Source organism: Ctenocephalides felis, unplaced genomic scaffold (assembly GCF_003426905.1).
Source record: "Ctenocephalides felis isolate EL2017-DRISC unplaced genomic scaffold, ASM342690v1 CF-g0.4_SCAFFOLD_03572, whole genome shotgun sequence".
NCBI classification, from domain to species: Eukaryota; Metazoa; Arthropoda; class Insecta; order Siphonaptera; family Pulicidae; genus Ctenocephalides; species Ctenocephalides felis.
The window spans coordinates 41458633-41486380 of NW_020539726.1; the positions used below are offsets into that span (position 1 = coordinate 41458633).

A 27748-nucleotide genomic window follows, 5' to 3' on the forward strand; every position below is an offset into this window, starting at 1 on the left:
GAAATTACGGCCTTACGACAAATAGTTTGATTTTAAAAATTCATCAAAGTTTGAGAAAATGAGTAGTTCTTTTGAGATTTGTTAAATTAAAATTAGACTATTTACTTGGTATAATGATAGAGTACTTGGTCTTGAACATAATAAACCATTAAAGTCCTGAAAACTGGTTCAATTATATAAAATTTGCTTTTAGAAAATACTCCGAGTCAAAGTGTTCGTTAGTTCAATTATGTGTAATAAATCCATTTGGAATACTTTTAATGACTCATAAATTAATTTATTTTTATTGATTAAGACGATTATTTAAACATATCGGAAAGTTCATGTAACTTGCCTCAAGGCAAAATACCAATACCAACTAGTTTCTTAGATTATATTACATGCATATACTAAACTGCAGCATAAATCGTGCAAAAATTCGATTTGTAGGTATGTACATACATATAACCCTGTCATGGTTGATAGTCCGGATAATTGCAATCCGTATAACTGAGGTGCGGATAATCAAGGTTCTACTGTATCAATTTTCAATTGTTCGTCATTAGGTCCCATTTTCTTTGGTGTATGTTAGAAATGTATGTAAATAACCCTATCCAACTTTTTGTAAAATATTATAGGCTTATGAGAATTGTTGTTTAGATTGAAAAACAAATTCACAATTATGTACAAATCTATAGCTCACAATGCCTGGGCAACTTTTGTTCCTAATTTCATATTTACTTATATACATCGATAATGATCCAGCCGATTTAGAATATAATTAGTCTAGTTAATAATAAAGGCTTCGATAAGTCTGTTTCTACTTACAAGAGCCAGCAACAAGCTGCTGTCAATATCAAAACGACTTGCACATCCTAAAAAAAATGACATACAATTAATCATACATTTTTGGCACATCAAAATTCTACAAGTATTAATATCAATCACTCCTTTCTCAATCACATGACAAACATTGACAACCTTGAAACAAACGAATGAAACCCATTTTAATTAAAAAGTATCACAAATAAAGAAATTGTTACATATAAACATTTATCAAATCATCCCTCATCGATCTCGGGTAACAAAATAGGAGTACTTACCCCTGTTTGGTCCTTTGGCACTATAAAAGTAAAACGACACCCACTATACCCAAAGGACGGTGAAATAATAAAGGGAATTGCTGAAGCAGCCATTATTAACGAGGTAAATTACAGATATTATTTTTTGGTGAAAAAGAATTATCTGTAGAGCAAGTAAATTGTGTGGCTGTCAGTCAGATGACAGAAGGAGTCACATGAAACCGACGTCAGAGCGGACAGTGTTTCCAGAGTAGGGATGAGATTTGAAAGGAGCGCGGAATTCAAAAAATGATAATAGAATGATACTAGTCATAGATAAATACATAAATGTATTCCAATTATTCGTATTTTGCAATAAAGAGCCTATAATATCTCTTTATTCAGAAATCCTTAGATTGAGTATAATGAATGACTTTATTGAATATAGATACAACACAGGCGTGTAATCATTGAATGATTCGTAACAATAACACAAACCTATAACCAATAACGTGTCCTTTGAATATTGAGAAAAGAGTTCTTCACGTGTTCGTTTATAATCTCAACTAGTGGTGTTTGGTATCGTGCCTTGAGGCAAATTGCTAGAACTTCCCGTACCGTAATGAAATATTCGAGAAATTTTAAACATTTTCAGATATATTATTACAAATACTGTAATTTTCATTATTTTTGCTATCTTATTGTTTTATCTGAGCAAATCAAATGTAAATCATAAATCAATTTATCTACAGAAACATTAACAATCGTCATTTCATTTCGAATTCAATTTCAAAAAAATAGTTGCCTAATTAATTTACACAAAATTGAAAAAGTGCTCCCGTATAGTCACAGTCTAAAAAGCATTTGCAAATAATTCTGTGCGACATTTCACTTATGCTGTGCTTAGCTAGGCGGCATTTTCACATTTTTCAATAGTTTTCACAAAATTGGAAAAGTGCTCCATACATTAACAGTCTAAACGCACTCGGGTAGATATTTGTACCAGAGTGGCGCTTAGACTGTGCTTAGCTTGGGTCATTTTTTGAATTTTTAATCCAAATTACAAATATATTTATAAAAAATAAAAAAAAGTGTAATAATTTTTTATCCTCAAAAGTAATAGTTTTGTCAATACAAGCAAAAAGTTTTTTAGATCATTCAAATCGGACGCTTAGTTCACTCAAAAACTGCCATTTTTTGCACATTTAGCTCTGTATCCTCGAAATGGCGGGACCTGTCTTTACCAAAAACTAATCACCTCTTCTCCCAATCATTACAAATTGAATGTTTTTTAGATCATTCAAATCCGATACTCGGTTTCTCTCAAAAACTCGATTTGTATTTTCTGCACTCTTTGCTCTGTATCTCCGTAACGGCTGGACCTGCCGTTGCCAAAAACTAATCAGCACATCTCCTTATCAATAGAAATCGATTGCTTTTTGAAGCACTCAAATAGGTTGATCCATGCGCCCGAAAACATGGCGCATAGATCGTTTGTATCTAAACATACACACACACATATTCATACATTTTTTCCCAGGGTATGCCAAAATGTTCAGAAACCTCCGAAACGTAAAGATATGCAGAAATTTTCATTTTCAACTATTAGACGATTACAATAACTTACCCTAAGGGAAATTAATATACTCTACTGACAAACAAAATCAAAAAAGATTACAAGATAGATACTCTAGTGACAAGAAAACTAAACAATATTTTCATGGAGTAACAAGATAATAAGATAAAGGTTATAAAAAAGGACTCTACTGACCAGCAAATTAAAGAAAAGTAAAAACAAAAACTTTAGGCAAATTACATATCTGTCTACAAATGTAAAAAAAAATCTACTGACTAGCAAATTGAATATCTGTCTAGAAATATAAAAATAGGACTCTAATAATGAACAAATGAAATATCTGTCTAAAAAGCAAAAAAGGACTCTACTGACAAGCAAATTAAATATCTGCCAGAAAGTAAAGAAGGAACTTCCTTTGGAAGTCATATATATATATATATATATATAAATATATATATATAATATAATATATATATAATATATATAAATATATATATATATATATATATATATATATATAACTTTTTGTTCCTTTTACAGAAATCGATTATCTTTTCCAATTGAGTTTGCCAAGATGGATGAAACCAAATCAATTCCTCACAAGATTTATCCAAATATAAAAATAGAAGACATAAATTATAAACATGGATTATTCAAAAGTCCAATTCCTGGACATAATATTTGGCGGCAAATTCATCAGAATATTCTTGCGAATTTGGAAGCCTGAAGTATTATTTGCTTTGCGCCTTAGGAGGAGTAGTATCTTGTGGTAAAGTAAAGAAATATATATATATACTAGATGACCCGACAGACGTTGTCCTGTACTCGCCTCTACGTTTTTTTTAATATCCTATACTAATATTTATACCGTTCAGTTAAAAATAATCATTATTATTTTTCGAGTTACTATTTACACCAATATATGAGTGATGTTAAATGTAGTACTGTTTCAAATAAAATGATTATTCTCAATTCCCACAGTTATCACTTAATTATCCCTTTAACAAATATTAAAATATATTCAATAAAATTATATATTAAAAATTATACACTGCGATTTATAGAACAAATTTATTTCCAATAGCTCAATTTATTTTATTGAATTTAAGGGTTATACAATATTTTCAGACATACCTGTAGATGTGGATGTTTAAATGAATAATTTTTGGTTTATTTACGGCTAAAACATTATTTTCCAAATTTATCACCATGTATTTATTGTCATAGCATAGATACACGTGTTGAAAATTGAAATATTTTAAAAAGTATAACAAATTCAGAAAGAATTAATATATAGCATGCGGTCAAGGTACAATATCACCTTGGATTTTTCTACCCAAAATAATTGCTTCAATAATGTTGCCTTCAATTTTATAATTTCGTACCATATTTCAACTGGCTTTTAGTATTTTAATTATCTAAATTGCATTTTCACACTAATAATTCAATATACATTATTACTTACGTTCATATTTGAAGTGAATTAATTTGTCAAATTTTGTTCACATGTGCTCTATTCAACCTACTATCAACAAATTTATTGCAGTCAATGAGGAGAGGAAAAAAGCGTATGCCCAGCTAATCTTAATCTAAAGTTCAGAAGTGAAAACAATTTGCAAATTCGTCACCACCCCCCGCATTAATTGGATTATAACTCTTTTAATTCTGATTTTATCATAACTTGTAATATACTATTTTAAATGTGATTAAATGAGCTACAACTTTCTTTATCATAAATTTTACCGTAACTTCTCTTATTTGGAAACGGCGAAGGGTTAAAGGGTTCGAAAGACACTCCGATTGGACAGCCGCGCACTCTTTAAACAATTAGAACTCTATCAATATTTGTGTAACAAAAAAATAATAAAAACCAATAATTAGTCTGAAAAATACCTTGAATTTTCATATATATACTTTTATACGTATTCTTTCAGAGATATTATAATGAGAAATTGGTTGTTTTATTAAATGGATTTTTTTATGAAATCATGAGTTTTTTAAAAATCGATTGTACTAATGTTGTGGTATTTTCTAGAATCCATCAAGATCTCTCAAATCAAGTTAATTCTAGATGGAAAACGATTATTTTTAATTTTGGTGGTAATGGCACTCATAAACTATTTGATTTAAATGAAAAAAAAAACATTGTATGCGTCTTTTAATTGCATGATAGCCCACTCAATTTACACGCAGAAGTACTTCTTTTGAAGCTTATTATGAGAACTATGAAAACCCTTTTCATAATTAACTTAATATTGTTCCTAGAACAAGTAAAATAGCGATTTATTAGGATTTTTATTGATATAATTTTGTTCATTACATGATTTTTGTTAAAATGTATATTTTTGAAGATATTAGCAAAAAACGATGAAAAACGCAAAAAAGAAACAAATTTTCAGTAGCCAGTAACTTGAAAAGTATTTTCTTTTTTGAAAAACATTATTAAACATTTTTCTCTTATATTTAGTTCTTGTATCGATACCCAACGTTATTTTGAAAAAAGTAAAATTAGACCACTGAAAAAAATGTCATCCAGCCGAGAAGTGGTAAAGGAGTCTAAATTGTTTTCACTTGTGAAGAGTTTCAAAATTCCAAACGAAATGGAAAACAGTAAAAAAAAGTTCAGACCGAAAGCGCTCTATTGAGTAAATATTCCGTACAAAATGCCAACCATATGAATTTTTGACACAATGAAACTTCTAAATAATTTTTTTGTATTGTAACTTAGTATAGTAAGGCAAAACGACTGCAATCACTTATGGCTTTCTCCTTTGCACGAATTCGTACGGCGAATCTGTTCGCAAAGTGCGCAAACAAAATTATTGCAAGCAAAAGCAAACCACGTGCACGTCAGACGCATGCGCAGACTGCATCATCACTTGTCAAACGCATGTTATATTATTTGCATATTATATTAATTTAATTTTTGGCATATCTCAGCTGCTTTTCGGCAATAATAATGTAGACATTACATTTTCCTTATTTATAATCATGAATTTATTATATTTTAATATTGCCTTAGCCTATAAGTGAATTTGACATTGTGACATTTTTAATGTCAAACCAAGCCTTAAATATTTAAAGGTCAAACAATGATAAGCGGTTTTTTGTATTTTTTTCCATTTATTTCTACAATCTAACTATATTTTTGTGAATCAAAACATTCTAGAAAATTTCCCGATCAAACTTCAGGAAGATTCATGAAAATCCGAATTATAGTTTAGGAGGATTAATGAAACTTACATTGTTACAGAAGAATTTTATATATAAGATATATATATATATATATATATATATATATATATATATATATATGTATATTAATAATAAATTATTTATTACTTACAGGCTCAACCCATACCTTTGTGACGCCACTGGATTTGATAAAATGCAGAATGCAAGTCGATGCGAAAAGATACAAAAATATACAAGATGGATTTAAAGTAAGAAGAATTGTATCAACAATTTCAATCATTTTTAATTATTTTTTTAAAACAAAAATATTTTTTATAGGTTACTTATAAAGAGGGCGGAATGGTTGGTCTGTACAAAGGTTGGGGTCCTACACTTATTGGATATTCCTTACAGGTAATAAAATACAAATACCTGCCTGGTAAAAGTTGATAGTTAAAACAAAGCCCTTAAAATATCATAGTTTATTATTATTATATTATTTTTGCAGTTCAATCGTCGAATTTAAAAGAAGATTAAATAGAAACTTTTTTTATTCCTTAAACGTTTCGACACCTGATTTGTGTCATCATTCAGTAATCTAAAAAAACATATTATATAAATACAAATTTTATAATAATTAAAAATATATAAAAAGGAGAAAATTATATACATACCAAACCAGGAAAAAACAACAGAAAAAATTAATTGTGTAAAATTTATTGAACACTAAATTGTGTAAAAGAATAATATACTAAATTAATAAACGAGGAATTAAAGGAGCACATATTGCCCTCCTATATTATATGTGTTCAGTCGCAGTGCATTATGAAAACTGATCAAGGTTACGCAGCCTCTAAACTTGTGTCTCTAAACTTTTGGTTCAATTTCGATAAAACTCATTGGGTTAAATTTACAAATGGTATTGAGTGGAAAATGTCATACAAACGTACATGTGTGTGTGGGGGGGGTGTGTAATTTTTACCTTAATTCCTTAATTCCTTAAGTCCTTAATTTATTTTAATTAATTTTTCCCCAGGGTGCCGGAAAATTCGGTTTGTACGAAGTCTTCAAAGTTAAATATCGAGAACTCATGGGAGACGACTTTTATCACAGATTCACCAGCTTAATTTATTTGGCTGCATCGGCCAGCGCCGAATTTTTTGCTGATATCTTACTATGCCCATTGGAATCCGTAAAGGTAAAAAAAAATAAACGAATCGCCATTTATAAATGAAAATTTATGCATAACAAATAACTAATTATAAGTGTCTTTGTCTACGAAACAGAAACGTTTTATTAACGTAATCATTATGGGGCCAATTCTGCCTTATAACAGACCAATGTTATGGCAAGGCCATGTTACGCTCCAACTTCCATACATTATGCTACTGAATCATACTGAATACTTTGGAAATTATATGTATTTGCTCTGCATTCAGGCGCTTTACACATAAACTGCAACGTCACTCGTATGTTATGAAGCTGAGTCAGAAAGGCCCTGTTATCTAAGATCGTTCGTGCGGTTTCAAAGTTTGGTTTTCCATCTGACAACCTGAGTAAAACTCCTGACTGTACAGCAGCCAACATGGTTTTTGTCAATATTTAGTATGGAAAGTTTTTCATAACATAGATTTTTCACTCATACAAATTGGTTATTCCATACTGTCGAAAATGTCGAGGATATTTATTCGAACCATGTACGTGAATTTTAAAAATAAAAAAATAGTACGAAACCCAAAAAATTGCCACAAAATATGTACACATTATTGAAAACACTTACAAGAACTTACTTGTTAGAATATGCTCGACAGTAGAGTTGCTTTTGCTTTTCTACAAACGACAGAATTTGCTAGTTAGTATAGTTGCTTTTGCTTTTCTAGAAATATTAAAATTTGCTCGTCAAAGAGTTCTTTTGCTTTTTTAAAAATATCAGAATTTGCTCGTCAGTAAAGTTTCTTTTGCTTTTCTAAAAATGACAGAATTTGCTCGTCAGTAGGGTCCTTTTTGTTTTCCTAGAAATCTTAGAATTTGCTCGTCAGTAGGGTTCCTTTTGCTTTTCTAAAAATGATAAAATTTGCTCGTCAGTAGGGTCCTTTTTGTTTTTCTAGAAATCTTAGAATTTGCTCGACAGTAGATTTTTTAAAAAAAGTATTAGAATTTGGAAGTCAGTAGAGTTGCTTTCGTTTTTCTAAAAAAATTAGAATTTGCTAGTTAGTAGAGTTACTTTTTTTTAAAAAAAAAGGATTGCTCGTCAGTAGAGTTACTTTTTTTTAAATAAAAGTTAAAATTTGCTCATCAGTAGAGTTCTTTTTTTAATTTTTTTCCAGAATTTGCTCATAAGTAGAGTTTTTTTTTTAAAAAAGTATTTGCTCGTCAGTAAAGTTACTTTTTTTTAAAAAAAAAGGCAGAATTAGCTCATCAGTAGAGCTTTTTTAATTTTTTTTTCAGAATTTGCTCATAAGTAGAGTTTTTTTTTTAAATAAAGTATTTGCTCGTCAGTAGAGTTCTTTTTTTTAAAAAAAAAGTATTAGAATTTGCCTATCAATCGAGTTCTTTTTTAAAAATTTTTTTCAGAATTTGCTCATCAGTAAAGTTTTTTTGTAAAAAAAAGTATTTGCTTGTCAGTAGAGTTCCTTTTTATAAAAATATCAAAATTTGCTCGTCAGTAGAGTTCATTTTTTCTTAAAGTATCAATTCTCAGCAAAGTTTTTTTTAATATATAAATGTCTGATAATTTGATGTGCATAAGTCTAACGAACATTTTTGACCGCCAAATAGCATTTATTATTAATATTTTTGTAAATTTGGATTAAAAATTCAAAAAATTACCCAAGCTAGGCACAGTCTAAGCGCCACTCTGGTACAAATGTTTACCCAAGTGCGTTTAGACTGTTTATGTACTGGTGCACTTTTCCAACTTTGTGAAAACTATTGAAAAATGTGAAAATGCCGCCAAGCTAAGCACAGGATAAGCGAAAATGTCGCACAGAATCATTTGCAAATGCATTTTAGACTGTGACTATACGGGAGCACTTTTTCAATTTTGTGTGAAATTAAGCAACTATTTTTTTGAAATTGAATTCGAAATGAAATGACGATTGTTAATGTTCTGGAAATAAATTGATTTATGATTTACATTTGATTTGCTCAGATATAACAAGATAATGCAAAAATAATGAAAGTTACAGTATTTGTAATAATATATTTGAAAACGTTTAAAATTTCTCGAGTATTTCATTACGGTACGGGAAGTTCCAGCAATTTGCCTTAAGGCACGATGCCATACACCACTATTTATAAGTGTCTTTGTCGATGGCATTTCTACGTAACAGAAACGTTTTATTAACGTAACCATTAAGTAACAATGTTACTAAACGTTTCGTAGATTTAACTTTTGTGTTTACTCTATATGTGTCTCCAAGACGACAAATAATAAAATCGATGATTTATGTCTTTTATTTAGGTTCGTGTCCAGACAATAGACGGTTACGCAAACGGCGTAATGGACGGAATCCCCAAAATGATCAATGAAGAGGGCTTCGGCACATTGTACAAGAGTATCGTGCCCCTCTGGTTCCGACAAATTCCTTACACGATGATGAAGTTTGCCAGTTTTGAAAAAACCGTCGTACTACTCTACAAGTATAATGGAACCATAACGATATATTTTTACATTTTATATTATTTATTTTATTTCTTTTCTAGGTATGTCGTCCCCAAACCGAGGGAGCAGTGCACAAAAGGGCAGCAGCTGATTGTGACTTTTGCAGCAGGCTATATCGCAGGAGTGTTCTGCGCCGTTGTTTCGCATCCAGCTGATACTCTGGTGTCGCAAATGAGCAAACAGAAGGTGAAAATAATTATCTATACATATACACCTAAGTCTGTTTTTACACGGAGATTGGTTCCAGAAAAAACCGTGTAAAAAAAGACATGGATCTTATACAAAAATGGGTGATTTGTTCCTAATCTCTAAAACCTATTAAAATTAGTGAAAAACAAGAATTTTCAGGGTATTCCCCTAAATGAGTGCTGTTCATATTTGCTTTGACCAGTAAAAATTGTTTGCACGCGCTAAAGGGGAATTCACTTAAATCTTTAAGCTAGTGTTCGCAAACTATCGATACTATCGATACTATCGATGGTTTCAGACTTTTTTCTTTCATAAATACTTTTTTGTGATATGAACATACTTCGCAAAAATTAAATTTGACAAAGAAAATTTAAGTACATAAAATTTCAAATCGTGCTAAATGGAATAAAATCGTGTAAAAACATTAAAAATATTCAATTTTCAAACCGTGTTATATCAAAACCGTGTACAAAAAGACAGTGTAAAAACAGACTTAGGTGTAAATAAATTTAAAAAGTCTGTTTCTTTAAATATGGTATATGTAGCAAATTAAGGGGCGTTTTTAAGGATTTTTGAACCCCTCCCTCCCCCGCAAACATCACGTGTACTTTTAGTTACGTGATAAAACTGTTGAATTTGAATTTTGTTGAACTTTGAATTTTTTGATAATATTTGAATTTTTTTTAAAAGAAAAAACAGTTAAAAAATAAATACACGTGATATTTTACAATACCCCTCCCTCCCCCACATGATCTTCGTGGTTTTTTGTTAAACCCTCCGATTTTTGACTAAATTATCTCCGAAAAGCCGGTTTGACCAATTTTGATGGAAATTTTATAGCCAAGTAGCAGAGGCGCAACTTAGGCTTATTTTAGAAAAAAAGTATTCATTTATTAGGTTATTTAGTTTTTTTAACTTCCCGTAGGGTTCACAAATCGAAAATGAAAATTTTTCCGTTCATCTTCCGAATATCTTTACGTTTCAAAGGTTTATGAACATTTTGGCATACCTTAGAAAAAATGGATGTATGCATGTTTGTGTGTGTTTTGTATGTTCAACGGAATAACCGATTTGATTTATTCAAAAACCATTCGATTCCTACTGATGGGGAAACGTGTTGATTAGTTTTTGGCAAAGGCAGGTCCAGCCGTTTCGGAGTTAAGGAGCAAAGGGTTCAGAAAATAGAAATCGATTTCTGAGGAAACGGAACATCCGATTTGAATAATTCAAAAAACGTTTAATTCGTAATGATGGGGAGAAGTGGTGATTAGTTTTTAGCAAAGGCAGGTCCAGCCGTTTCGGACATATAGAGCTAAATAAATTTGTATTTTTTTAACTTTGGAAAAATCGATTTCTAGAAAAATTTAATATTTTTGGAAAAGTTCAATCTGTTTCAAAATTCCAGAAAAAAACGATTTAAAAAAAATCAATTCAAAAAAGTATATATTTTTCGATTATTTATATCGTTGCGAAAAATGAATTTCTGAAAATGTTGATATTTTTTGTAAATTTTGAAGGCCATTGGAAGCATTTAATCAGCTTTTTCTGTTTTATCGCTTTTGCGTTAGTGTAAGAGATAAGAGAGCATGATTATAAGAGAATAGATTTTATTAATTATTAACTTGCCTTCAGGCAAAATTTAGTTACACCTAGTTTTTTTAAGATGTTGTTGCGATTAAACCAGGTAAGCGTAAAACTTTGAAAAGTAGGTGTAATCATCATCAAATAATATAAGGTTGTCAAATATCTCCCTTCCGCCTTTTTGTATTATAAACCAAGAGCAAAAAGGCGGAAGGGAGATATTTGACAACCTAATATTATGTATGTATCTCATAAATACTAGAATGAATTCTAAAGAAACATTTGAAATCGTGCCAAATATTACTCGAATATTTCTTTGTAAATAAATGTTGAAATAAAATTGGCAACGATTCACAATGACCCGAAACGTTGCGAAAGCATTAAATCATAAAATAACTTAATATTAGCTTTACATACGAGAAATTCTCTGGTATGACGCATGGTTTCCGTGGTGTAGTGGTTATCACATCCGCCTAACACGCGGAAGGCCCCCGGTTCGATCCCGGGCGGAAACATCATATTTTTTTAATTTTTTTTTCAATTCGATTCGATTTACCGGTTCTAATTATTCATTTTTCCATCATATTTCATTTTTTAGTTCTTGAACCCTTATTTGTAATAAATTTAATTAATAAAACAATTTTATTATTGGTGCTCAGTCCTGTGAGCGGATTTTAATTATTCATTTTTCCATCATATTTCATTTTTAGTTCTTGAATTTCTTTTTTGTTGTCATGTTTTCTGTTCTTCAATTCTTAAATCATGTTTTCACATTATATATGTTTTTTTACTCCTTAATTTGGTGCAGAAAGCTTTTTCCAATATGGACCAACTCAGTTTCCTTTTCTTCCTAGTAGAATTCTTTCTATTTCTCATTTTGTAATAATTCTTTCTTTGTTCTTTTTATATCATTATTGATTTATTATTTTCAGGGAGTGAGTGCCAAAGAAATTGCTCAAAAATTAGGCTTCTACGGTTTGTGGAAAGGACTCGGCCTGAGGATTGCCATGATAGGCACCTTGACAGCCTTGCAATGGTTCATATATGACGGATTCAAGGTAATTGGAATATACTATTCTATAAAACATAGTCTTATAATAATATTCTGGGATAAACATGCTCTCTTATCTCTTACTAACGGAGCAAATAGAAGGCAATCTGTTTGGTCAGATAGTGTATCTGTTTAGTGTTGCATTTAATACAAGTCCTCGGTAGTATAGTGGTCAGTATCCCCGCCTGTCACGCGGGAGACCGGGGTTCGATTCCCCGCCGGGGAGGATATTTTTTTCCCTCTAAATTATAGTAAACTTATAATTTTATTATTTATTTAATTAATTAGTTTTTAATTACTAATTAATTTAATATTTTAATTAATCGTTATTAGATTTTTAATCCATTACATCCTTATTTCACGCATAATAAAAATTTAATTCATTACTATCCTTATTTCACGTGCAATGAAAATATTAATTCAATCGAATATATATTAATTTTTTATTTAATTATATTATAATAAACCTGAATATAATACAGGTTTATTTATTACATTTTCATTAATTTTATTCCTTCAATTTATTTTCAGGTTTATATGCGCATGCCAAGACCTCCACCTGCTTAAATAATTTTAAATTATTATATTAATAATATTAATAACAATTGTTCTTAAGTTTATTTTTTAAAAGTCGATTCTCAATTTGTAAAGTGCTTAATGTTGTTATAAGATATTTCATACACTTAAATAGTATAATAATATATATTTCACATTAGATTTTTTATTTTATTTCATTTATTTTTGTTTTATGGCATTTTTTATTTAGAGCCCGGTGCACACGACGCCAGTATTTCTTGTAACAGGATTTCTGTCTAGTTGTCTGGTAAGATGAGCAAGAATTTTGCGTCATATTTTTACTTATTTTATGATTAATAATAATTTTGAGCATTTTCAAATAGATTATTATAAATATAGCCCTAAAATGCACTAATGCTTATAAGTGTACAAACAGAGCATTGTATGAAATGTAAACAATTAATATTCATGTATCGTATCCGATTAGGATTCATAGTAATCTATTTGAATATGTACGAAATTATTATTAATCATGAATAATAATCATGAATCATAAAATAAGTGAAAATCTGGCGCAAAATTCTTGCTCACCTTACCAGAAAACTAGACAGAAATCCTGTTACAAGAAATTCTGGCGTCGTGTGCACCGGGCTTTATTGTTAAATTGCTGTTTTAATGTAAATATTATAAATTTGATCAAGTAAGTATTAAAACATTTTGAAGACATGGAAAATTGTTAAACTATCTTTTATCATTTAGTATTGACAGTGGCGTCGGAATCTCTAAAAAAAAACGAGCCCACTGGCTGCCTATCCAAAAAAAAAAAAAAAACGAGCCCACCCATCAAAAATTTGGTTCCGACGACACTGAGTATTGATGTTCTGAATTATATGAATAAATAATATATTCAAATATATTAAATTCGTGGTATTCAATGTTACAATGTTACGTACAGGGTCGTACAGCTATTTCCAGAATATTATTTTAGAAAATGAATGAGAAAATAATTTTTTTTAATATATTTTTAAAGAATATGGATATGAAATATTAAATTATATCATTCAAATAGTAATGAAAATAGATTGTTAGAAAAATTAAAAAAAGGAAATTTTAAAAAACGGGTGGAGCTTCCTATAAAAAAAAGAAAAAAAGGTTGGATACCAGTGCATCAAAAAAAGAATTTTTATACGGTCATATAGGTAAAATTGAATTATGTTATATACGACAATTTTTTACATATATATTATATATACAGATTTATAATAATTAAAATAATTTGGGATCCACTTACCCTAAAACTACTGATTCTGCTCCCAATTATAATTATAATCAATAATAATAAAGAAACGTTTTATGATCTGAATGGCAGTTGCATTAGTTTGAGGTTAGATCTTTTCCAAATATATTTAAACACTTTAAAACATATTTTAACACTTGAAAACGATACCACTTCAAATTTAGTAATATTTATATACACTAGTTGGTTTGGTATTTAGCCTTGAGGCAAGTTACATGAACTTCCCGATATGTGTAAATAATCGACTTAATCAAAAAAAATGTGTAAATAATATACTTCATCAATCCTACTTTAAAAAAAACGATAATAATTTTAGCAAACTTTGACGAATTTGCAAAATTAAACTACTTGTCGTAAGGCCGTAATATTACAGTAAGTTCTATAAGACCATGATGTATATCGCCAAAAAAAGTTCCATGATAATCGGCTTAAATTTTTTATTCAACAGTTCATTACAAGAAAACGGCTCGGTAGATTTTCACCTAAAATTAATCAGTATCATTCCCATCTAATATCTTTCGAACAGTTTTTGATTTTTTAAAATCGGTTCGGTAGGATGAGCTTAAATGTGGACGAAAAGTTTAACACTTTATTTCAAATTGCAAAGAAACGGCTTGGCAGATCGTCACACAAAACTGACAAACGATAGTCCTCACCAAAATACATCAAATAGCTTTTAAATTTCTAAAATCGGCTCAGGCGTTTTTGAGAAAACGTCGATCAAAGGTCTAACTTTGACAAATGCCAAAAAAACAATACCAATTTTTGCAAACTTTGACGAATTTTTAAAGCTGAACCTGTTGTCGTAGGGCCGTAATATTTTAGTATGATATAGAAGACTATGGTATCTACCGTCAAAAAAATAATCATAAAAATCGTCGAAATTTTTTTTTTTAAAACTTTATTACAAGAAAACGGCCCGGCCGATCTCTACCAAAAACTAATCAGCACGATTCCCAACCAATATCTTTCGAACGATTTTTGAATTTTCAAAATCGATTCATAACTGCGGGCTAAAACGTGGACGAAAGAGTTTTCACTTCCCTGCTATTTACGAAGAAACGGTTTGGCCGATCGTCGCACAAAACTGACAAACAATAATCCTCATCGAAATACATCGAATGGCTTTTAAATTTTTGAAATCGGTCCAGCCGTTTTTGAGAAAACGGCGATTTACGGCAAAAAATCTGTTGGTGCACACGCACACACACACACACACACACATACTTTTCCAAATTTGGTCTCATTCGATTCAGAATGGCTTGAAACGTCGAGAAAACATAAAATTAGCGAATCGGATTTTTTTATGAAAACATAAACTTCTCCTTCGGGAAGTTAATAAAGAGTTATTTACACAATTATAATCAATAATAATAACTTAAAAGAAACGTGTTATGATCTGAATGACAGTTGCTTTAGTTTGAGGTTATATTTTTCAAATAACTATTTAAACACTTTAAAAACATATTTCAACACTAAACAACGATACTACTTACATAAAAGTAATATTTACACTCTCACAGATTATTGTATTGATAATCACACAACTAAAATGAATAAAAATGACTTAACACTACTTATTTGACATTTTGTAGTTTTGAAAGAAAGTTGCTTCACGCCATTGCAGAAATTTGCATTGTTACCAACTGCAGAAACTAAAAATTTGATTTTGATAATAAAATTTTATAAATATTAAACAATTTTATCAAAGTCACAATACAATTAATTAATAGAAATTAATTAATTTAATCCATTAAAGTTAATAATTAAGTCTTAACACAAAATTGTTTTAATTTTACAAAATTTGTTTACGTTTCAAATGACAGTTGCGTAACGCCATTTTGAACAATCAAAACTTTGACGTTTGTGCACAATTGTTAAAAATGTCCTTTTAACATTTATTATTTATCCCAATGAATAAAGCAGAATCCGGCCTCCAATTACTAAGTCGTTTAGACGACCGCCCTCTTCTAAACGACTTCGATACAGTCCTATTCCCAAACGGGGGCCCATTCCCCAAAGAAATAATAGAAATAACCGGGGACTCCAACACTGGTAAAACATTATTACTTACAGAAATCATAGCTAAGGCTATTTTACCTGTACGACACGGCGGACGAAACGTTGGAGTCATTTTAATAGACACCGACTGCCACTTTCAAATCATAAAACTAGTTACAGCTTTGGAAAAATTTGCCACAACACAAGATGAAGATATAAATGACATAATAAAGGAGTCTTTGGTGAATTTTAACATCTTACAATGTCATGATAGTATGCAGTTGAATGTAACTATCAAAAGACTCGATGATATTTTGATACAAAACACAGATGTTTGTATTTTAGCAATGGATAATATTTCATCGTTCTACTGGTCTGAACAGAATCAAATTAAAATGGATACTTACTACCGAACGATTTTGAGGAGTATTCAAGGTGCTACTTGGGAATATAAAGTTGTCTTTTTCTACACAAGGCCTGGTTATTTTTTTACTAAAAACACTGGAGATAATTTTACTGAAGTACCTAGAAGTGGATGTATTAATTATCGTGTTAAATTGGAACTAGCAGAAGACGAGAAGATGGATTGTGATGGGGATGTTAAAATGGATGCTGAAGCTGTCGATGTGAAATATTTTCAAGCTTGTATTGAAACTGCAAAGGATAAATTTGTTAATAGATATGTTATAAATGAACAAGGGTTTGAATGGAATAAATAAATATAAATGTAGTGTAATTAAATAGTTCTGTTAATATATAAAAAAAATTATAAATTATTTAGCAAGCTTCTTTTTCCATCCTACCTTGTCTTGAATTTCTATCCGAAACAAATTATCAAAAGTATTTATTATTAATTTGTAATTTATTCGTCGATTTACAGATTAAACGTTTTAAATCTATAATTAACTAAAATGTACTTATTGCAATTATTTAAATCGATACTACAATCACTATTTGAATGACTCAGTGGTGAGAAGATGATGATTAATTAAAATTTATGTAAAGTTAAAAGAAAATAATAAAAATTCATTTTGGTATTATATCAATTAATTGATTTAAAAATCAATCTAGTATTTTTTGTTGTCTTTTTGTTGTATTTTTGTTTTTTGTTGTAAATTGTACAAAAAGCTAATTTAACTACTCATTTGAAGAGATTGAGTCTAAAAACATATGAGTTGCTAAGCAAAACCTACAGAATTACAACAAATTTAAATTAAATTTTAAATCCAGGTGCTCCATATTTCTATTAATTATTGTTATATTTACCACTATTGACTTCGAAAAAGATGTTTCCTTAAAGCTAAATCGAATGTAATGTTTTTGTTAATGTCTTTTTCTTATTTTCTTGTACATTTCTTATTTTTAAACTTTTACATCGTGATGATTTTTGCTACTGATGCCATAACTGCTAATGTCATAACCGAGGACCACACTTGTGTGCCTGGAGCTCCGGCTGAAAAAATAAATGTTAAGATGAAATATTAATCATAATTTGTAAAAGAAAAAACTTATATTGTAAAAATACTTAATAATAAAAATAAAAATCATAATGATATTAATAATAATAATAATAATAATATAAGACTTAAATTTGTTAAAATATCATAAAATAAGATAAATTTGTTAAATAAAATAAATATATTGTAATAGTATTGTAAAGATTATTAAAATACTTATTAAATTTAAAAAAAAATTCTTGCAACATACAAACTAGTTATATTTAAAAATAATTAAACTTAACTAAATATAAATAAGTTTATATATAATATATTATATTACTATAGTAAATAAATTAAATAATAAATAAATAAGTAATAAAATAGCTAGATTTAATTAATTAAATTATATTAAACCTATAAAATATTGACTTGAGCCTTATTATAATATTATAGTAAAATAAATAAATAAATAAATATCTTATATATAAAATTCTTCTGTAATAAAAGAACAATTCTCCTAAACGATTATTCGGATTTTGATAAATCTTTCTGAAGTTTGTTAAGGGATTTTTTTAAGATTTTTTTATTATAGAAATATAGTTAGATTGTAGAGATAAATGGTAAAAATTACAAAAGACCGCTTATCATTATCATTATCATTATACCGACGGCTTGCAAAATAAATAAACAAATAAATAAATATCTTATATATAAAATTCTTCTGTAATGAAAGAACAATTCTCCTAAACGATTGTTCGGATTTTGATAAATCTTTTTGAAGTTTGTTAAGGAAATTTTTTAGGATTTTTTGATTTATAGAAATATAGTTAGATTGTAGAAATAAATGAAGAAAATCACAAAAAAACGCTTATCATTGATTGACACTGAAAATATTTGAGGAAAAAAATAGAAATTCACAAACATTTATATGAGGCGTGCTTTGCAGTGGGTAAACTATTCATAAATTTTTTGTTAGCTGCTCCTTTTACTTATGCACAACATTTGTAATCAGTTATAGTTATTTTCGTACTAAACTTATTATACTAGAAGTATTTTTTATGGCAAAACAACATTTGCCGGGCCAGCTAGTATATATATATATATATATATATATATATATTTTACTTACATCCGCATTTTCCGTCCTCAGTGACTGGAAATTCAGGTTTGCAAAGACACTTGTTCTGGAAACATCTGATCCTGTCTCTGTATTCTTCTCCGATGAAACATTCGATATCATCAACGCAATTCTGGTTATAGCCTTTAAAATACATACAAAAATTTGATTTTATTACACAACAGTAATTAATTTATTTCGATTAGAAAAATGAAGTGTTTTTTAGTTGAACTTCTCTTAGTAAATTAAAGTGAATCCGCACATTATCCGTTTCATTGAAGTGCTCTTTAATAAACCACATTTTTTGTTTTTTGGTCTGACGTTAACACAAACAAAGCGGATTGTTTTCCAACTCGTGAACAGGTAACTCATAAGAGCCCATGTGAAAAACAATGATTTTCTAAATAATCTATTAGAAATTTATCCCGCAAACACTAAACGATTGGCCTTGCGACTTAATAATTGTCATTGCGAACGCAAGGCGAACTGGAAATTGCAATCGTTTGAAGTCAAACGGAAGACCAGTCAGAATCATTGGTATGTCACCAAATCGCCAGCAATTTTTGATTGAATGGTGAAATTCACTGAGTGTACATCATTATTCTTTGCGGCAAGAATTGCACGTTGACTTAACCAAGCATAATTCTGATAATTCTCACTAATGTCATTACTCGAATTTTTAATTACGGTGCGTGAAGTTCCAGCAATTTGCATTAGGGCACGATGCCATGCACCACTAATTTTCTTAGCTATAAACCTTGCGGAGCCCGAGACCTTTCCACGAAGGAAAACCCGACTTATTTTTTATATATATAGAATATTAGTATTATTACCTTTAGATTGGATGCAAGTTCTGTTCCTCGATTCGTGGTGATCTTCCCTGCACACACAGACTTCTCGGACACAATGAGCATTGAAGTTGAATTTTGTGTGACATTGTTCGCCTACGTTGCAGTGTTCACCCAATTGTTTACCTGCAAAATAAATAAATGAATAAAAACAATTAAAAGGCAGAAGATTTGTTTCAGTTAAAAGGATATAGTCTTACGTTCTAGACATATTGGGTCTTCTGGATGAGGCACAAAGTTGAATTTGCAAACACAAATGCCACTATCGCATCTTGAATTGGGAAGACTGGCACATTCTTGATCTGACATACATATAGCACCAACAGCTAAAAGAAATAAATACTAATTAAAAAAAAGAGTGCGCGTAAGGTTAACGCGATTGAAGTAAAACTTTTTTGCTATTGTACAAGATGGCATTTAAGTAAAAATACATACATCATATAACATTTTTGAATAATGTTTATAAGTAATATGGGTAACACTTGCGATGCACTCATTTATTAGTGTCAACCATTATACACATTTATATAATGATAAATTATAAATTATATATTCATGATTGCATTAAAAATATGTATATTATTTAGAAATAATAATGTAATTAAAGTCATACTTCAAATACGACATGATCGGTTTGTCATTGTAATTAGCATTTAGGACTCGAGCCTTCATTAGAGAAATGAAGTAATTGTTGGTTTAATAATTAATTCTATAATATTCGTTCACACAGTGGATTATGTTAAACAACGCCTAAACAAATATTGTTTTCGCAACTTCACTCATCATGTAATAATTGTGTTTGAAGAACTTTATGTGATTAAAATTAACATACATTCATTGACTTCTTGTTTTTTTCACTATTTTGCTGGCGATATAATCTCATTATTTGAACATCTGCAATATTTTGTCTAGTCTAAAAAATATTTTCCATTTTAATAACTTCAACGATTTATAGAAACTTCGAATAAAATGGAAATAATTTCTAATCAATAAACTTACGTTTAGTACACGGCCCAAATTTTTAGTTTGTTTTATTATTAACGGGGGACAAGGTAAAATATTCTTCTGATTCAGGCATTTTTTATTAGATCAAGATTTGTACTACGATGTAACTTAAAAATGTTTATTTATCTATGCCGATTTCCTTGTTGATGTCGGTACGCATACAACGACATTTCTCTATTCACACGACACGACGACTAATCACAATCGACCCGTATAGAAATGATCTCATCAAGAGCGAATAACGTACAGTTCGGGCGTAACGCTTTTTCCGTTGCATTTGTACGGATTTACACCCTAGTCGCGCATAAAGAAATATTATAAAAATATTTTTCTACTCACCAGCTATACAATCGTTTCTCTCCTTGGTAAGCCTGAAGCCCTTTTTACAGACACATTTACCCTGAGACTGGTCACAGAAGACATTCTTCATACGACAGTCCTGGTCATAATTGCAACGGTCGTCCAGGGCTCGACTGAATCCTAAAATAATAATAATTCATATATATATATATATATATATATATATATATATATATATATATATATATATATAAATAATGCAATCTTCTACAATTTTTATTAAATCACCATTAACTCATCACCAATTCTCTATATTCAAAATACTGTCCGCAACACTTTCATTACACATACCACCAACTTCACACTCAACTTATTAGCCAACTTTACACTCAACTTATAAGACCGTTACATTCAAAAATTGAATTAACTATACTCTGAAATGGTTTGAACGATTTTTATAAAATTTTGAAATCACGTTAGATCATGCCTGATCGGCCAGAATTTATTTTTCATACCCATATTTTTCATGTATTAAGGGTTGACCGATTGAGTTTCATATTTCATAATTAAAGATATAAAGCCCTAAATTTCGAAATAGTGATCGTAGATTACGATAGTAATAGCCATTTTAGTAATCACTGCTGAAACTTCCCGTACATAATTTTTCGAATTTCTTTTCAAAGCAATTGCGCTGCGTACTGCTTTAGACGCTTTTTTAACCGTCAAATGGCGTTTAAAAAATTTTTTTTTGTTGGATCTCCGAAACCGCTTTCCAAAAATTCAATAAGTTCTTCATTTCGCCAATACAAATAAAACGTTTTTCAATAAACATACAAATTAAATGTTGTTCATTCAAATCGGATGATCCGTTCTCTCAGAAACTCGATTTCTATTTTCTGCACCCTTTGTTCCGTATCTCCGTAACGGCGGGACTTGCCTTTGCCAAAAACTAATCAGCACATCTCCCTATCAATAGAAATCGAGTGTTTTTTGAACTATTTGAACGTGTTTTCAAAATCGTTCAAAATTTGATCCGCACATACATACATCAAACGTAAAGATACATAAAAAAATCATTTTCGATTTTTTTGCAATTATTATAACTTACCCTACGGGAAGTTAATGGATGTTTGGATTTCACTTCGTAAATTAATGAATTATTGAAAAGCGCTGTAATAATAGATCAAAACCATAAATATCAAAATGTGTCAGTCAATTCAATTGAAATGAAATCAGTTTGAGATTAGATTGGCACTTGCAATGAATATTAATACGCCCAATGAACATTTTTTGTATGTGGCATGCGTTGCAATGGGTAAACCATACATATAATTTGTGTTAGCTGCCTTTTCACTTATATACCTTACACTTCTATATTCACAATCAATGTTCTAGAAATATTTCAGAAACAACGTTTGCCGGACCAGCTAGTATATATATATATATATATATATATATAATATTTACAAAAGCCAAGCCCTTTCCCAAACCTTCGCATTCCTTGTACTTAAATTGAAAGTAAAAACAAAGGTATACCATTGTATTGTTTTTATTGTAGTACATCTAATGAAATGTATTTCCAAATAAGGTAAAAATTATTCTATTTTCGACGTCTAATAACATCTACAAAATATCTAATATTTTATTTAAAAAAAAAACATTGCATTTTTAATTAACTAAAATGAATTTTTTTGCATTTCTCGACGTTTTGAAGGTTTCTGAACATTTTTAAAGAGCATACCTCAGAAACTGAATGAATGTGTGTGTGTGTGTGTTTTGTATGTTCGCATTTTTTTTTTTTTTTCAGGATAAAATATTTGATTATATGATACGATAAAATATTTATATTTAATTAATTTTAATTTCAGTGTTGAAACGATTCAAAATGACTTGAAAAGCTGAAAAAATATAAAATGACCGAATTGAAAAAAAAAAAGATATTTAAAATGATACTGTGATAATAATCTATATTAGTCATATAATAGTAAATTAATTCTTTTGATAGCACAAGAGAAAGAGATAATTGAAATAAATATATAACAACTTCTTAGAAAAATTGTGATGTAATTGTTATGCAAAAATAATATATTTTACTCTTATTTATTATTCGACGAACGACTTTTTCTTTTTCCTCAAAACTGAAATCATTTCCAGATCATCGAAATCAATATCTAGTATTATAATCCTTACAAAATCTCGGATACTTCAAAATCGTAATTCAGAATAATTATAAATTTTTGACGAGATATCTTAAATCATGAGATTAATTAAAATGAGTAATTTAATAAGTCGTTTAAAATTAAATTGTCTATAAGTTTGATTTAACAACAAATGAGCATAGAACTCGCCATAAATTCTCGTATTAAAACAAAATTTTCCTGTAGCAGTAAATAACTTTAAAAACTCTATTAAGGGGCACAACTAGTATAACCGCTTAAAAAAAAAGATTTTTGGGAATTTATATTAAAAAAACTACTTTATCAATCATTTCGAAATTTTAGGAATATTTTTATACATGTTTTGAGAATACATAGTAAAATTCTTGAAGAAAAAAAATTAATTTTTTTAAGTCATCGTCGATCTCCAACGGCGCGACAAAAAAAGGCCCTTAAAGGATTTTGATCTTCTACGTGGATGAAATTTAAAAAAACTAGTGGGGTGGGTGGCATCGTGCCTTAAGGCAAATTGCTGGAACTTCCCGTACCGTAACGAAATGTTCGAGGAATACTGAATGTTTTCAAATAGATTATTATAAATATTGTAACATTGTCTAATATTTATAAGAATTATATAAACTGAATTGCAAAGTTGAAATTATTTGTTTCAACAAAAAAACTAAAAAAAAAATAAAAAAAAAAAAATCGAACAAAAATTTTTTTTTCCAAAATCAATTATTTTGTTAAGACAAGCAGAAAGTTTTTTGAATCATTTAAATCGGACGCTTAGTTCTCTCAAAAACTGCCATTTTTTACATATTTAGCTCCGTATCTTCGAAATGGCTGGGCCTGCCTTTGCCAAAAACTAATAAACACTTTTCCCAATCATTACTAATTGAATGTTTTTTAGATCATTCAAATCGGATACTCCGTTCTCTCAAAAATTCGATTTCTATTTTCCGCACTCTTTGCTCCGTATCTCCGAAACGGCTGGACCTGCCTTTGCCAAAAACTAATCAGCTCTTTTCCCTATCAATAGGAATCGAATGTTTTTTGAACCATTCAAATCGATTGATCCGTGCGCCCGAAAACGTGACTGGAAATTTGTATCCACACATACATACACACACACACATACACACACACACACACACATCCATTTTTTCTGAGGTATGCCAAAATGTTCAGAAACCTTCAAAACGTCGAGAAATGTAAAAATTTTCAATTCCGATTTTCGGCCCATTACAATAACTTACCCTACGGAAAGTTAAAAAAATTTTCGTTAAACTAGATAATATTGTCTGTAAAATTAACTACGATAAAGAAAAAAAAATCAAAAATTGAAAAAATGACGGCGTTTTTTAAAAAAAAGTCGAATTTTACCCAAAATTTTGGTCGTTTTTGGACTGCCAAACTTCGATTTTTGATCCGGTTAAAAAATAGTTCATTTTACGGAAAACTATATACAGAACATGTAAAAAAATTTGATAGCGATCGGATCATTTGTTTTTGAGTAATCGCTGCAGCAAATTCGGAAAATGCTGTTTCGAGAAAAACGCTTTTAAAGATAAAATGTTCGTCATACTATATACTGTAACTCAAAAACTATTCAAGATATCGATTTAAAATTTTAGCATGTCATTTTTAAAGGTATAACCTATCAAAATATGGAAGAATTCAAAATTCGATTTTTTGAAAATTTTACACCAGATGTGCCCCTTAAATCAACTATACATACGTAAAACGCACATTTATCCATTATATCCTAAATAACTTCTAAAATATTCATGTTACAAAAAATGACATAAATGAAACATTTTTAGATAATTTAATTCTGCACAACTTTGCCTAACATCAAAAAACCCTACAATAACTCTCTATACTCTAAAATCGCAATTGAAAGTGAATACATTCGTCTTTTTTTAGTTCACAATTACGCCACCCAATGGCGTAAGCCACACCTAAAACCAAAAACCAAGAAAACTATAAAACACTTGCAACTAAATCTTTTACCTACACAAACTACAGTTTTATAAAGCCTTGCAATATTTAAATACAATTAAATTTTAATAAATAATTATTTTCTAATTAATTTACCATCATCGACTTGGCTCGTTACATAAGAAACCAGCGCCACCAGCGCCAAAGCGATCAAACAACGCACGGAACACAGGGCGGCCATTTTGTCACAATTATTTGAATTAAATTAATAAAAAAAAGACACGATTAATATGAAGCACTTGTGCACTTTAATAAAATCAATCACTCTGTAATAATTATTAGATGAATTAATTAATTTAATTGGTCGGTGTTTCTATTATTTATGAGCCGCAGCAGCAGCTGGCAAACGGCGGCAAGGTGACGAACGACTAATTTCCGATGATGGGTTATTACGTGAAAAGAAAAAAATTCGGCGATAATATTATGGCTTTATCTGTAACTATCAAAAGGTATTACAAGTGCAGATATTAGAATTATCAGTGAATATTCAATAGATAATGACATTGGTCATCACATCTACATATACATATATGTACATATAAATATCTTTTGATATTTATATGTATATATATATATATATATATATATATATATATATTAACAAACTCTAGTAATCGGGCATAACATCAATAAAAAACGTGAATTTCTTTCAAAAATTTATTTTAAATCCATACGTTTCGGCTATAATCCTAGCCTTCATTCAGCGGAAACTAAAAATAAAATTAAAAACTAAAACAATTGAATCGGAGTGAAAAGAAAAAATTAAAATAGTAAATAGTACTTACAATTAGTTAATCTTAGTGTTAAATTGGAAGATTTTAATAATCCATGGTATCAAAATATGGTAATGCAGTACACTATGTATTATAAACATTGAACTTGTAATTACACAATATTTTCACAAAATACTAATTTAAAAAATCACAATTGGTTAATGTGTTGTTCGTAGACTGGTTAAAGATATAATGGAGAAAGACTTTTAAAAAAATATTTTTACCAAGATTCTACACATGTGTGGAACGAATTGCGAATCCTTTGCTCGACGTTTTTATTGTTTTATGAGAAAATTGGAAATGCTATCTAAATAAAAGAGATTTGTGTCGCACAGCGTGTTAAGTTCATTCCGTTTATTTATTGTTATATTGCTATAAATAGTTAAAAAAGATCCTTCTATAATTCTTCGTTTGAATAAATTTTGTTCGAAGTTTCGTAGTACAGTCGGGTTGGAAAAGTCCATATTGTGTTTTAAAGTATAAATATGCTCCGCAATCATAGTTTTAAATTGTCTCGGATTTTTTTAATTGTTTTTATGTTGTTGTAAATCGTTTCATTAAGTTCTGGCTTGTTTCTCCTATGTAAATTAAATTACAATCTAAACAATTTATTTGATAGACGAGATTTCTGAGTCGTTCGATATTAAATGGGGTTTTTGTTTTGGTAAAAATAGTGCTAGTAGTTGTACTAAAATTGGTTACAAGTCGGAGTCCAGATTTATAAAAAAGTTTTTTCCAAGGAACATACAATTCTTTAATGTATGACAAACATATTACACCAGAATGAGTTTCTGAGTGAGGTAAATCGTTTTGTACTGTGGAATTGTTCATTTTATTCAAAAGGTATGTTCGTCTGTTACTGGTTACGGAGTTTATAAGTTTTAAGGGATTGGAGTTATCTGTTAGAATTTATCTTGTGTTTTAAGTCAGTAACGAGTTCATAAGAATTTTTTATGTAGTGTGGTGATTGTTTTGTTATTGTAGTTATGATGTTACTTATGTATTTCGCGAGTTTATATAGAGGGGTATTAATGTCTGAAACTATTGGTCTAAAAAGTAAATTATTTTTGTGGATTTTGGGAAGGCCATAAAGTCTGCAGAAATATGGATGTAAATTTTTCAGGTCAGATGTTATCTCTTTGGATAGTTGTTTGTTTGCTGTGAGTTTGTCTAAATATTTATGGCACGTACGGTTTATGTAGTCAGTTCACACTAGATTACTAAAATTCACACTAGAAATCTCTTTTATGAAAAATTCATCTCACATATTAATTCCTTTAATACTAAAAATACAACTTACGATAATATTCTTAGAGACCTTAAAGCTTGCAAAATATTTCTCAAAAATCATCCGGATATAGTGGTCACTAAAGCGGATAAAGGCAACATCACCATTATATAGAAAAGCAAGACTATATAAATAAAATATCTGAATTATTACTTGACACTAATACTTACAAAATTACTTAACTGTATGGGAGCACTTTTTCAATTTTGTGAAAACTATTTTTTTTAAAATTGAATTCGAAATGAAATGACGATTGTTAATGTTCTGGAGATAAATTGATTTATGATTTATGACATTTGATTTGCTCATATATAACAAACAAAGATAGCAAAAATAATGAAAGTTACGGTATTTGTAATAATATATTTGAAAACGTTTAAAATTTCTCGAATATTTCATTACGGGTCGGGAAGTTCCGGCAATTTGCCTCAAGGCACGATGCCATACACGGTGTATGATACACCACTAGTTCCAGCCAACCTACATTTGTCAATCTTCTCTAAATAATTTTTGTCAGTCTTCCTCAGAGTTCATGTCTCTGATCCGTCCAGAGATATTATTAATTATACCTAATAGTAATTCAATTGAACTTTGTATCACGGTTCTCGTGAATGACAAAACATAATTTATTATCAAAAAACACCGATTCAAACGAAATATTTGTGTCATTGTTATCTCTATAAAGATTACCTAGAAGGACTTACGTGAATTGATTCGATTGAGTCATTTAGG

The 27748-nt window shown here is 29.4% G+C and overlaps 3 protein-coding genes and 2 non-coding genes across 5 annotated transcripts; 4 read left to right on the forward strand and 1 right to left on the reverse strand.

The window, feature by feature from the left end:
- Window positions 1-3306: 3306 nt before the first annotated feature.
- On the forward strand, window positions 3307-12842 carry LOC113387569 (phosphate carrier protein, mitochondrial-like). The gene is made up of 8 exons (XM_026624908.1): window positions 3307-3385; window positions 5965-6059; window positions 6130-6204; window positions 6827-6988; window positions 9254-9432; window positions 9496-9640; window positions 12157-12282; window positions 12807-12842. The coding sequence occupies exons 2-8, from the start codon at window positions 6012-6014 to the stop codon at window positions 12840-12842; spliced, it is 771 nt and encodes a 256-aa protein (XP_026480693.1). The 5' UTR covers window positions 3307-3385; window positions 5965-6011.
- Window positions 11667-11739, forward strand: Trnav-aac. The gene has a single exon. It is a non-coding gene; the product is annotated as a tRNA-Val (tRNA).
- Trnad-guc lies at window positions 12430-12501 on the forward strand. Its single transcript has one exon. It is a non-coding gene; the product is annotated as a tRNA-Asp (tRNA).
- Window positions 12843-15983: 3141 nt separating the features above from the next.
- LOC113388505 (DNA repair protein XRCC2-like) lies at window positions 15984-16808 on the forward strand. The gene has a single exon (XM_026625880.1). It carries the CDS (start codon window positions 16002-16004, stop codon window positions 16806-16808), a length of 807 nt encoding a protein of 268 aa, XP_026481665.1. The 5' UTR covers window positions 15984-16001.
- Window positions 16809-17323: 515 nt separating this feature from the next.
- On the reverse strand, window positions 17324-25297 carry LOC113387835 (cell death abnormality protein 1-like). The gene is made up of 6 exons (XM_026625215.1): window positions 25052-25297; window positions 20838-20978; window positions 19694-19819; window positions 19479-19619; window positions 18658-18789; window positions 17324-17542 (listed from the first exon to the last, which is right to left on the reverse strand). The coding sequence occupies exons 1-6, from the start codon at window positions 25134-25136 to the stop codon at window positions 17460-17462; spliced, it is 708 nt and encodes a 235-aa protein (XP_026481000.1). The 5' UTR covers window positions 25137-25297; the 3' UTR covers window positions 17324-17459.
- Between the last annotated feature and the right edge of the window lie 2451 nt (window positions 25298-27748).